Below are 12,707 nucleotides of genomic sequence, written 5' to 3'. Positions count from 1 at the left end.
TCATGACGCTTATGAAACAAACATCATTCAGACAGGTAATGATGGTTGAAAAGTCATTTAATTCCACGCGAAACGTTTTGCAAAAGTTACATTCGCCAACAATTATCAGTTAAGCTTTATTCACCGATGTTTTTGCTTAAACCTATATTGGCTAATTAAGGACATTTAGTTATGTCGCACTTGTGTGCGCGCGGTTTGTGTAACACATTTCCTTGTGTCGTCCTTAGGCGCTCGCTAACTGTGCGCAAACGCGCAAACTCAAACTCTTTGTTTTTTACACTTTTTCTCAAACGACTGAGATGCCGACACTGCTCACTATATGGCCAAGTGTTGTCACAACATTACGAGAAAAGATTCACTTTTAGCTACAGATGGAAAGACGCAGAAAACATGATTCGTTAAAACTAACGTACTGGTTTCGTTACCCTTCCCCACTCCCCCTTCAGCTCATATAGAATCCCTGTGAAGAATAAGATACACAATAATATCTATTTTCTGGGGGGGGGGGGGGGTGGAGTTGGGGAATTAAAAATATCTCGCTTTTTTCTACAAAATAGACAAGACAATGGCAATACAACCTTCTGTAGCAAAAGGCAAAATTTATATTTTCAAACATATCTACTCTTCTAGCAACAATCTATTAATATTCTAAGGATCAATGCTGCACGTATAAGAAAATTCTAAAATTGAAATTCAGTACAGAGGTAACATCTTAAACATAACATGAAGTTCTGAAAATTTATAGGATACTGGTATTTGCAATTAGTTTTAACAATAACCACAATGGTTGCAAATACTCAAATAGACATCTAAACAAAAAGATCAATACCACATAATAACCATCGTTTCTGCAAATATACAAGAAACCTACCTTTGGTAAGCTTTTATCTCTTCCGCTTTTGCTGTTTCTTTAGGAATGTCTACACCAACATCATCTTCGTCTGATAATGATAATCCTTTTAACTTTTCAAGCAACCTTTCTCGAGCAATATTGTCATCTGGCCAAATGTCTATATTAGTATACACCTCCCTACCATACGTCCTTGAGTTTACTACAGCAACATGCTTATGTGAATGCTGAGGCCTTGGCTTAATTCTTATGTGATGCTTAGCCAAAGGATAGTAAATTCCTTTATTCTTTTTGAATTTTGTGTACAATATTGGTGACCCTGTGGCTGTTTTAAACTGTTTTGAATCCATTTTCCTATCCTGTACAGAGTCTTTCAAGAACAGTTTCTTTTTCCTTTGTTTCTTCATTTGCTTATACATAATTATATCTTTCGTCACACGTAACGTTGCAGTTTCACCTTATTCACATCTTAAAATTGTGTAGGTAAATATTCCATTTTATATTTCATAAACAATAAGTTTTATTTCAATACTTTGTTGCTATATTCCAAAGATTCTGTTTAACCTTTGTGGTATTCAGTATTTCTAGACTCGGTTTGATAACATGTTAAACTCCATAGACAATTATTTCAACGCGTCAACAACATCCAACAAGTTACTCTATATGCAGTTTCGTCACAAGTTGAGGAATATAATTTGAGTATTGTTAAAGTGAAGCTAGAACGATTGTCCTAGCATCGAAAACTCTGTTACCTTAGAGTGATTGCTCTATAAAATGTATATGACATCTAACTGGCTGTAACTCAAAAGCGCAATAGTCTATTGCTCGATTTCAAACTTTCTTCAGTGAATATTCACCAAAGAGTTTTGTCAAGACTCTGTGAGACTTTTAATGATTCCAAATTAACTACTAAATTCCTCTTCGAAACGAAGCAAGAAAGCAATTATTTCTTGACATCAAAGTATCACGTTCAATACTTTATGCATTCGTAAAAATCAACGTTTGATGTATCATCAGAAATTCAGCAGTTTTTAAACATTTTCTTCCTTGAAAAGAGAACAAAGCAAATATTAAGATCCTATTCAAACCTCCAATGTGCCGCATGGTTTTTGAGGGAGACACACGTATTTTTCTTGTATTTGAAATGCAATTTTAAAGGAGTTTTCTATATGACCTTAAACTTCTCAACCAGCGTACAACTGTATACGTATAAAACAGTTATCAATATATTTGTACTATTTTATAATAATATATTCGATTTATTAAGACATCAATTTTAACTCCTCATTCGGATCATTATCACCGTTATAAAACCATGATTCTCTTTGCCATTGAATATTCGGCCATTAAAAAACTGATTACGTTTCTAACAAATCTGAAAGAATCTCTAATTTAATACAAGAAACAGAACTTATTACGGGCAATACAAGATTGTGATAGAAACCATTTATTGCATTTGTAATTTAGGCAGTATGACATTTTTATTTTGTATAATGCAACATCTTAACGAATGTGATGTTGATAACTAAGTAATCTTATTATTTTCTTCTTATTCAATATAAAAACTAAAATAATCTTGACTGTGAAAGAGCATCACTTTGACTGTGAAAGAGCATCAAAATAGATGGTAAAGGAACAGGATCGAAAAAGGCCTAAGAGATAAGGCGCCAGACTTCTCCTGTCTGTCGTTCATTCAACATTAATGAAATCATTATGCCCCGAAAGAATTTTGTATTGATCCAGAGATTGTGATATTGTTTGACATGAATGAGAGGCATCCGGAAATCGTAGAGGTATACAGTCGTTCATCTATTAGATAACACTTGCCAGAAAATGCATACTACACTGCAAGTTTTAACTAACGTATCCCTTCACACAAACTGCCTATTTACTAAATTTGATTTTGTCAATATGGTTAATTATTTCCTAATGTTAACATTAATTAAATATAAAATTAGAATTTATCATTCATTATACAAATATAGCCAATATGGATGGAAATGAAAAAATGTGGCGATCCAAATGAATTATGCAAGAATAACAGAAAATAAACTAGGCACCGTAAAATTATAATAAATACTATGATATTAGAAACAAACGAATTGCCCGAAGCCTTCATTTGAATGGCATTAACGTTTCGTATTTAATGGACTTATCAAGGTATTTCTATGTTTGCATTTCGCATTGCAATTAATATATTAAGCTTGAACTCATAAAATTATTATTTTCAAATTGTAAACTATTAATTTTAGTCAATCATAATTATGTTAGAAGAGGGCTATTTGAAAGAAATACCGACACAGACAAAATTATGACGTGTATGACAGCATGAACAAAAACGTTCGGTTTGCACTACATTGTTTGACATTTAAGCATACTTGTCATTTGTAAGATATCCTAGAATCACAAACACTCTGACCAGACATGAGAAAGTCATGCTGAAAGCATATTTAATTCAAAATTTAAAAATCCTTAAACAATTATTATGTCCGTAGAAGAATTGGCGAACATCATATTCCAATACATGACTATTAAGCATTTTAAAAATATTTCAATTCAATTAATTGAAAATAAACACTAACATAAGACAACGAAGTATGCAGAAGAACATCGGCTGCGTATCCTAATGCTAGAAAGCATTGAAATGATGATTTGCTTCCCGCTGAAACACGAGACCTCCGTTCTTGTGACTTGCGATGACTTTGTTGACTCACAGTTAAGATTTGCATAAGTGGAATGCCGTCTTTTTAGTATAGGTATTTCGCAAGGTATTCTCTATTAATTTTCCTGGGAAAAACGTCCGATAAGATAAACAAAATAATTGCATAATTGCATGAAACTATGTTCTGAACCGTCGCCAGAGAATCATGCGAAGTATAAACCGAACAGATTAGAAACAATTTGCGCATCAGTTATGATAAATGAGTTAAATACACTTGCAGTTGTTATGTCATCGTGCGAAGTTTTTTATACCGACTGTTGTCAAGAACCTTCGGTACGTGCATAATTGTAATAAATATGAGTCCTAGTGAATAAGCTGGATTTTATGTTGATTCGACACAAAATTGTCATATATCGCGGATAGAAGTAATAGCGGGAAATTTATTGTTTCTTGAAATGATGACGACATTGAAAAACAACTTAACCTTCTAGTTATCTGTTTAAAAAGACAATTTAATTAAGGCTTGAAATGATTTTCCCCACATCTTTTTAAGCCGGGGTAACAAAATACATGTCTGCTTAAAGGCGTACGCTAGAATTCCCTGTATATGAGATGGGCGAAAATTTTCCCAATAACAGAATTTCTTTAAACTTTGGATGTTGAGGGACAATCATCTAAGAAACAAAAAAATGCAATAAAAATCATAGGTCACCGGATTCGAAAAAGAGTTATCTGCCCTTGAAAATGTCATTTTTGGGGGAAATGCCGTTGTCCTTAACAGACAAGTATTAAAAGATATTCATCACGTGCCTAATGCAATCACTTGGTGCATTTTATCTAACTGCTAGACTGACCTATTGAGAATTTACTTTAACTTTGACATACAATGTGACATAAAATTTACACATTCTGCTTAATTTTGTATATATCTAAAACATAATAGTTCAAACACAAACGATTTTGATACATCAATTTTGTTATATTTATATCCATCTCTCTATTAGTTAAGTCACAAATTATATCCATTAAATCATTAACTCAAACCAATACTTGATCTATTTCTTTATGTCCTCTAGTCACTTTTTACCAATACTTGTCATTAACATAACATAACATCTAAACAAACGTACCCACGAATATTAGTTTATATAGACATGTTCCCGATGTAAACATAAGCCACATCAGTTTTATCGTTCTCTTGTCTGTTTTCGTTTTCAAAATGAACACCAGCAGGATAAACAAGTTTGTTTAACGCTAGTTTTGCAACACTGTCTATTTTACTTAGGAGTTCGTCTACAATTATTTCATTTATTTCTTCACATCTTTACTTTAACTGAAAGCTGGTGTTGTACCTATTACCTTTTAACGACCACGTACTTCTGTTTTTACAGTTAACTAATTTACGCATTTGGCGTAACCGTATTTTTATCTTGAACCCTAGGTACATTCCGAAGTGTTTATTGTTATTTTCTCTATGGTGACATGTTTGACATAGTTTATACGTTTTTAATGAAGAAAAGACAAATGTAATCGATTCTATCAGCAACTAATCTAGCATGAATAGAAATAGTTTTTGTTACAGCTGTTACGTATATGTTTTCTTGATTTTATTCCGGATGATTGCCCTTTCTCACTACAGTTTTATGCGAATTACTAGTATGTAAACGTTTACAATTGTTATAATTTACGCTCTAGTACTTGAGAATATATCGGTTTTGACAAATCTTTACTAGGTTATATACATTGCGAATTCCCACCAGAATGAAAGCAGAAGAGATTTGCACAACAGCAGAACAGAAAATGGTCTCCATCTTCGTAGCAACATATTAAACAAAGGGGTTACAGAGAGACACAAAACTATTCGCTAAACGTATACTCTAATGGTATAAGAACTGTTAATCCTTCAAGTTCATCACCTACTCTCCGTACAAATCACTTAAATAATAATTATATAAGCAGTCGACAACGTCACGGCCATGACCTTGTTCTTTTCCTCCTGAATATTCAAGGGTATTAACCTGTTAACAAGGCATTCATCATTGTTACCGAAGTAGATCAAGTTCTTTCACAGAGCCTAACGTGTTTCATGATTCAATGTTTGAAACTGGAATAAACATCTCACTGCAAGTACGAGTCTCGTGCCAAAAAAAAAAAAAAAAAAAAAAAAAACAAACTATAAAAGGTATATTCTTATCTTGTATAGCAGGCGGGATTAATTACTTAGCGTTCTCATGTCATGTAGGCCTTGAAATTCACAACTTCCGCGTTCTGACACATCCACCAGATTACAAAGATCAATAGCTTTATCACGGCGCATTAATTTTGTTTTGCCCTCTAGTATATAGCGCTACATTATCCCATATTTTCTTATTCAAAAATCCACATTTAAGGCTACAAATTAAATAGGTACAAAGCCAAGTTTTTTTTGCATCAAGGTTTCCTCGGTGTCTTATATCAAAAGTTTCATTTTCGTTTAATTTAGCCATAGGCAAAGGAAGTAACTGTAATGCTTAATTAACTGGGAAAAGATATATATTCTATTTTTGCATCCAATTCGTTTGGCAGTCCTACTTTTTGTCTTTGTTATTGAGTGACTTTTTTTCTTGCATAACTGATAATGAGCTGGTAACTGGACTCATTACACACAACCAATAACTTCCCCTTAACCTTTCCTGGTGTGGAATTTGTAATTCCATATTTAGTAGTACAATTCTAGGCAGCCACTAAATGGGAGCTATAATTATGATGGCTGTTATTCGCGATACCTGCAGACAAATTGTAGCGATCCAAATATAATCAGCCGTAGTATCACTTATTGTAATAATTTTCCTTCACCTTTCAAAATTGTACGTCCTTTAACATATTCTAAATATGTACGCACGTTTGTAACATCACGTAGTCAGACATTCTGAGGTCTTTTATGCGATAAAGCAAACAAGCCTGCGTTAGTTTTCAAAAATCTAAAGTATTACTCGGGAGTGATTAGAAAAACATAGTTTTAAAATTAATTTTATTATATCCAGATATCACATTACTTTTGAGAATGTGTTTATAGTCTAGATACCTATGAACCATGCGATCTAATAAGTTGTAATATTACATTTTCTAAAAGAAAAACTAGCAAATAACCTCAAAAATATTGAACTATTTTGAAGGCGACAGGTACCCGATATCATGTCACATACATGAGTTTAGTAAATTCTGAAAATAAAAAAGCGAACTAAAAAAAAAGCATTAATATTCATCCATTGTTCTCTCTCTGTATAAACACGTATAGTTTAATTAGTTCTGAAAAGAGCGAACTAAATAATTACTCCTCCATTTTTTTCTGCCTCTTAAACACGTCTAGTCTCGTGAATTCTGAAAAGAAAACACGCGAGGTAAATAGAAGCCATTTTTTCTGTAGGTGTAAACAAGTCGAGTTTTAAATTAGTTAATTCTGAAAGAACGCGAACTAGATAACAATCATTGATAATCCTCTATTGTTTCCTCTATGTATGGTAAATACACGTCTAGATTAGTGAATTCTGTAAACAAAACGCGAACTAATTAAAAGCCTTTTATATTCCATTGTTTCTCTTAGTATAAAATATCTGGCTGAGTGTAGATCTATTACAAAAGAAAAAAAACGCGAACTAAAAATGCATTAACATTCTTCCATTACTTTCTCTTGGTATAAACACGTCTAGCATAGTGAACTCTGAAAATAAAAGAAAAAAATAAGTAAAAAAAACCATTAATTTCCTTCATTCTTTTCTCTTGACATAAACACGTCTAGTTAAGTGAATTCTGAAAACAAAACGCGAACTAAAAATGCATTAACATTCTTCCATTACTTTCTCTTGGTATAAACACGTCTAGCATAGTGAACTCTGAAAATAAAAGAAAAAAATAACTAAAAAAAAACATTATTTTCCTCCATTCTTTTCTCTTGACATAAACACGTCTAGTTAAGTGAATTCTGAAAACAAAACGCGGACTTAATAAAAAAATTATTTTTCCTCCGTATAGACATGTCTAGTTTAGTGAAATCTAAACAATAACGCGAACTAAAAAAACAACCATTTATATTCCTGAACTGTTTTCTCTTGATATAAACACGTCTTTTATACGATTTTGATGTGGCCGTTCTTACGACTGGAATCAATATTTGGTCTGATACTTTTGTAATAGTTTTGTTTTCTGACGGCTAACATCATTCCATCTTTGACATTTCTGGCTTTGCTAGTGTAAAATAATGTCAGGGGGCGTCTTTATTACCTATCCGGTATTTATATGAATGTGAAAAACAACGATCATGTACAGTAATAAGTTCGTTCACTTGGCAGATTGTTTCCTATTGTTATCAAGAAGTATATTTACGGATCTTTTTCTAAATACGGTACAGGTTATGAAAGTCATCATATACAAAATATCACTGCTGCCTTTGTATATGTTTACTGCATTCAGACCTCATCGTAGTTTTCTCAGTTAGAAATTCTAGTGCATGATAAATATTATTTGTAATTATTATGAATTATAAGCAATCAAATATCTCGAATAACAAAAAATATTCAAATATATAAACAGAAGTTCAACATCCAAAATTGAAATGACTGAAATTGTAATTTAATAGTGTAATATTCGTACAAAGAATAATCCTACCAGAAATAACTTTAAGCAAGTGTTGAAGTCTGATCTTAGAATACAATACCGTTATATTTCGAGAGAAGAAAACAACTTTCAAAGCAATCAATAAAAGAAACAACAAAACGTTATAACTGCAAAGCAACAAATACAAAAATATATTAACTGCTTCAAAAAAGCGATAACATGGAGACATTGCTCTTGTGAGGCAACGATCAACAGTAAACACTAAACTAACTATGTCGAGCTTTGAAGTATTTGTCGGATGCTGCACGAATTAATTGTTTCATTTGTCCTCCAGTACACTTATATCTATCTCAAGCTTTTTTCCGATGGAACAATATAAAACTTAACAACTTATTCCACGAAACGTGTACCCCAGATGCCCGCAATGGTAAGTTCCCGATGTTAGCTTATTGTAAACGTATTTACCATTGTTTTGTTGAATAGGCACAAATCTATTTTTCTAATGACACCACTTCACAGCGCTTTAAAAATTTCCCTACAAAAACATGACACTTATGCAAAAGTAGCGTGTTAAGAAGATATTAACAAGTTCTGATATTGATTCTTGACTATGAAATATATCTTACGTCTCAGAACAAATGGCGACTAAAAACGAACATAACATTCCTAAGTTATTGTTTTTTTTTGCTATTAAGGATGCTTTTTTCTAGGAAATGCGATAAAACACAAATATATTACAATGATAATCTAAAATCACACGATCTGGTTGTTTTGCATGGAAGGTATAAGAGACGATTTACACAAAAACTGATCATAATAAGAAATTAAGTAAGATAAAATCGGTAAAAGATACTTTGGGAGAACAGAAAAGAACCAGGCAAATTAATAGTAGCCTCGATTTGACATTATGCCTTTCTTTCTAATGTGTCTGTCGTATTTATTGCTTCGATCATAAAACATATTTGAGCCGCGCCATGAGAAAACCAACATAGTGGCTTTACCACCAGCATGGATCCAGACCAGCCTGCGCATCCGCACAGTCTGGCCAGGATCCATGCTGTTCGCTAACGGTTTCTCCAATTGTAATAGGCTTTGAAAGCGAACAGCAAAGCCACTATGTTGGTTTTCACATGGCACGGCTCATTATTTTCTTGTAAATCCTATGGCAGATATATCAGTCATAGGTTTAAAAATTTATGAACAAAATAGAAAATATCACCGAAACCATTGTTCTGAACACCCCACTTTATGGCTCCGACTGGATAAGTTCAAATTGCATTTTCTAACAATTCGGTTATGCATAGCTCTTTATCTTTTAAAAGCTTTACGGAACTTTAAATGAAATCTGCGACAAACACTGGCTGAAGCGAAATTCTATTTTTACAGCCAAAACATCACACATAAGTAATATATAAGTAGTGTTGCTAAGCCATATTTGTTTTTTAGTTTTCTAAATCCAAACAATGACGTAATATATATATCAGATTTATCATAAATTCTATTTCTGTAACCACAGGAAAATAAAATTTGACTGAGAAATCTCATTTGATATATATTTGATACGCTGGAATAGAGTCCTCTAATCTAAAGAGTGTCACCTTTGTCATTGTCTAACAGATTTTTATGTTTGCACAGGTTACATGCGAGAATACAATTCAAACGCGAGGTCCAGACAATCAATAGACATTGAGATCTTGCTTGGAATTCAGATTCTTCCTTGATAAATCTGACAGCAAAACAAACAAAATATTCCTTTCACTTTGCAAATCTTTTTTTTATCACGTTTCAATGTGCTGTTACATTTTTTGCAACGTAAAACCTTTCACTGGTTGTATGTAAAGACATGGTTAACTGGCTTACCACTGTTAAGGAGCCAAATTACCACAGAAAACAGATACTCTACAACCGAATCTTTCTATTCCCACTTCTTCCAGTGATATGTTCTTTATATATTTTGTTTCACGCATACAGTATTAAACGAATTATAGAAGAACTGAATACATCGAATGGCTTACTTCCTTTACAACAAGTCTTCTTTTCTATAACAAAATGTTTCTAAACGAAGCGCCTGAAAGTAGCCCATAAACAGAAATGACTATCCGACGTTTCTGTTTTACACAGAGTACAAAGAGTCCGGTATAGATTTATTACCTGTTATGCACCGTCACGTTTTTATCCTATTATAACATTGTAAAACTTGTACTGGTACTGATGATAAACCCGAACAGAAAATGAGGTTTTTTACCTGTAATTTTTTTTATTTCTGCAATTTGTAATCAATGGTTGGTATCAAAATAAAGCTTAACATTTGCTGAAAACTTTGCATAATTCAAATTTATATTTAGTTAGCAAACTCACACGAAGTGAGGCCCTGAAAGGGGTTAGTAAAATGAGGACTGAAAGCAGGTTGACTGATGATAAATTCGAACACTTTGTCGTTTACAAAATTTTCTTTGTAGTATTATATTGAAACTTTCCCCAAAAAGCTGCAACAGTCATTCCTGATCAAGTAATGAAAAGTTACCCAATGTCAGGCCTTCATGTGGCGACAGTGAGCATGCTAAAACAAACACCCTCTTCCCCAGTATTTTTGGATAAATATTTTTTATACAGATAAATGTAAGTCATTTATTTATACAGAATATTTACCAATTTTGTTTTTATTTACACCAGTTGGTGTTGTAAATGGAAACTATTAGATGGTGTGTTCAATTTTTTAAATAACCGATTGCAATCAAATATTTCCAAGGTGGTCGACTTTATCATCTGTCCGGGTTTATCATCAGTACCAGTATCGAAAACTTTACTACTGGGAATAAAATGCGCTCATGAAGATATTTGACTTTTACTCTTAAATCTCTCAACTTAACATATATGTTTTAAATATGCTTAAACACATTATTATGCCTTATTTTTAGCTGCATTATCATTGTTCATCTCCGTTATATATATTTTTGTCGGAAAATAGCTCATGAGCTTATGTTAACTCGTTTTATTGTTTATATTGTATTATATTATTTAAGCTTCTTGCATCTTGACTTTATCTTGTTTTATATAAAAATACAGTTTTCTAGCACATAAATGTATTTAATTATTATGTCATTTACTGCATGAGAGTCATCTTTAACCCTCAGATGTAAGACGCAGTTTTGTGGCATTGGTATAACACCAGAACTTATGTCCGACATGCAAGAATAGGTTCCAGTGATCTTAAATTTTTTGTCACCACCTAAATGTCAGAATGAACGAAAACATTCGTTAAATGAGAAAAACAAAAGAGTGATTGGTTTCCACTAACAGAGTTTTCAACGTTTCAAGGGTGCAAACAATCAGTGTTGAAGCCAGATTGTTGAAAAACATGTACTAGGGAAACTTTTAATCTGCATAACTGAGTGCAAACCAATTACTGTTATTACTCTCAAGTCATGTACAAGAAGCAATGCTAGCTTCCGAACAAATTAACCTAAAAAATAGTTTGTTTAGCACTTTTGTAAATGAAACACTAAAAACAGAAATCTGCATTTCAGTTCTTATTTCCGTAGAATTTAATGTTACTTTTCAATGTGAGTTATCTGGAAAATGTATTTATTTAAACTGAACACTCGAAGAAAATAGGTGGCAATTAACCCTAGGAAATACTGTATGCTGAAAACACGCTTGATCGTGTGATGCATTTTGTAAACAAAACGACAAGCAAGTAAAAAGGGCAAATTATGCATTCCCCTCCCTAAAAATCGCTCTTTAGTCTTTTTGATTTTTGGTCTTTTTTTTTCAATATTTTATTTCAACTCTACTTAATTTTATTCATACATCATGTCACATATGTCAATTACGTAATTTTTTTTTAAAATGTCTCACCGTATACTCTTGTGTCACTTTTGTGACTTGACCTTAATAAAGATAGTGTCCTTGCAGTAATCACGCGTTTAAATATCATGGAGGAGGAAGTGTTACACGAAGGACGGAGGTCTTCTGATAACCTGTCATGTTTTCTTCTGATGACTGTTACGGAGTTCCTGGAAAACGTTACAGAGTTCTTCTGATATCTGTATGACAAAACAAGGAATCGGTCGACAAAATGGTAATTATTTATCTTTAAAAAGAGAGAATATGGTGTAAAACTAAAGTTTGATTATCAAGGTTGCCCTATGTTTTGTGCTATGCGACAGAAAAAAATGTTTAGTTTAATAATCAGCGCCACTGCTTTGAAATCAAGACATTTTAAGTAAAATATCGAAATCGTTTGCTTATTCACACATATTAATCTACTCATTCACGTTCTTCATCCTCACCACACGCAATAGCCTAATTTTAGTGCAAAGTTGCAAACATAAACCACTATCTAACAATTTTATGTCCGATTTTTCAAATGTTACGGAGTTCAGGTGATAACTCTGAAAATGTCACAGATTTCTTATGATAGCTTTTGTTACTGCCAGGGTGTTTCTTGAGCTATGTTAAGATACGTTTTAGCTAATTTTATTATTTAGAAAGGGTGTTAATCATGTTCTAATGTAAGATATTTATCCAAGACACAGTATTGTGGTTATATAATGTATGGCTTGTGTGTTTTTGAATTCCAATAATAACTTTTTAGTGTTA

The 12,707-nt window shown here is 32.6% G+C and overlaps 1 protein-coding gene across 6 annotated transcripts in view; it reads right to left on the bottom strand.

The window, feature by feature from the left end:
* The window catches only part of LOC123525765 (uncharacterized), a 238,853-nt gene that overhangs the window by 141,894 nt on the left and 84,252 nt on the right, over nucleotides 1-12,707 (bottom strand). For 3 of the 6 annotated variants that reach the window (XM_053538480.1, XM_053538477.1, XM_053538478.1), the window contains exon 2: nucleotides 872-1,896. The exons of 2 other annotated variants lie outside the window; for them this stretch is intronic. In XM_053538480.1, the coding sequence (XP_053394455.1) occupies nucleotides 872-1,269 (398 nt within the window). In that variant the 5' untranslated portion in view covers nucleotides 1,270-1,896. Of the gene's footprint in view, nucleotides 1-871; nucleotides 1,897-3,432; nucleotides 3,580-12,707 lie in introns of those variants that run through there. One more of the 6 variants, XM_053538479.1, reaches the window with a different exon arrangement.

This window comes from Mercenaria mercenaria, chromosome 3 (genome assembly GCF_021730395.1).
Source record: "Mercenaria mercenaria strain notata chromosome 3, MADL_Memer_1, whole genome shotgun sequence".
Classification (NCBI taxonomy): Eukaryota; Metazoa; Mollusca; class Bivalvia; order Venerida; family Veneridae; genus Mercenaria; species Mercenaria mercenaria.
The sequence above is the reverse complement of the archived record's forward strand: the minus strand, read 5'-3'. Positions and strand labels throughout refer to the sequence as shown.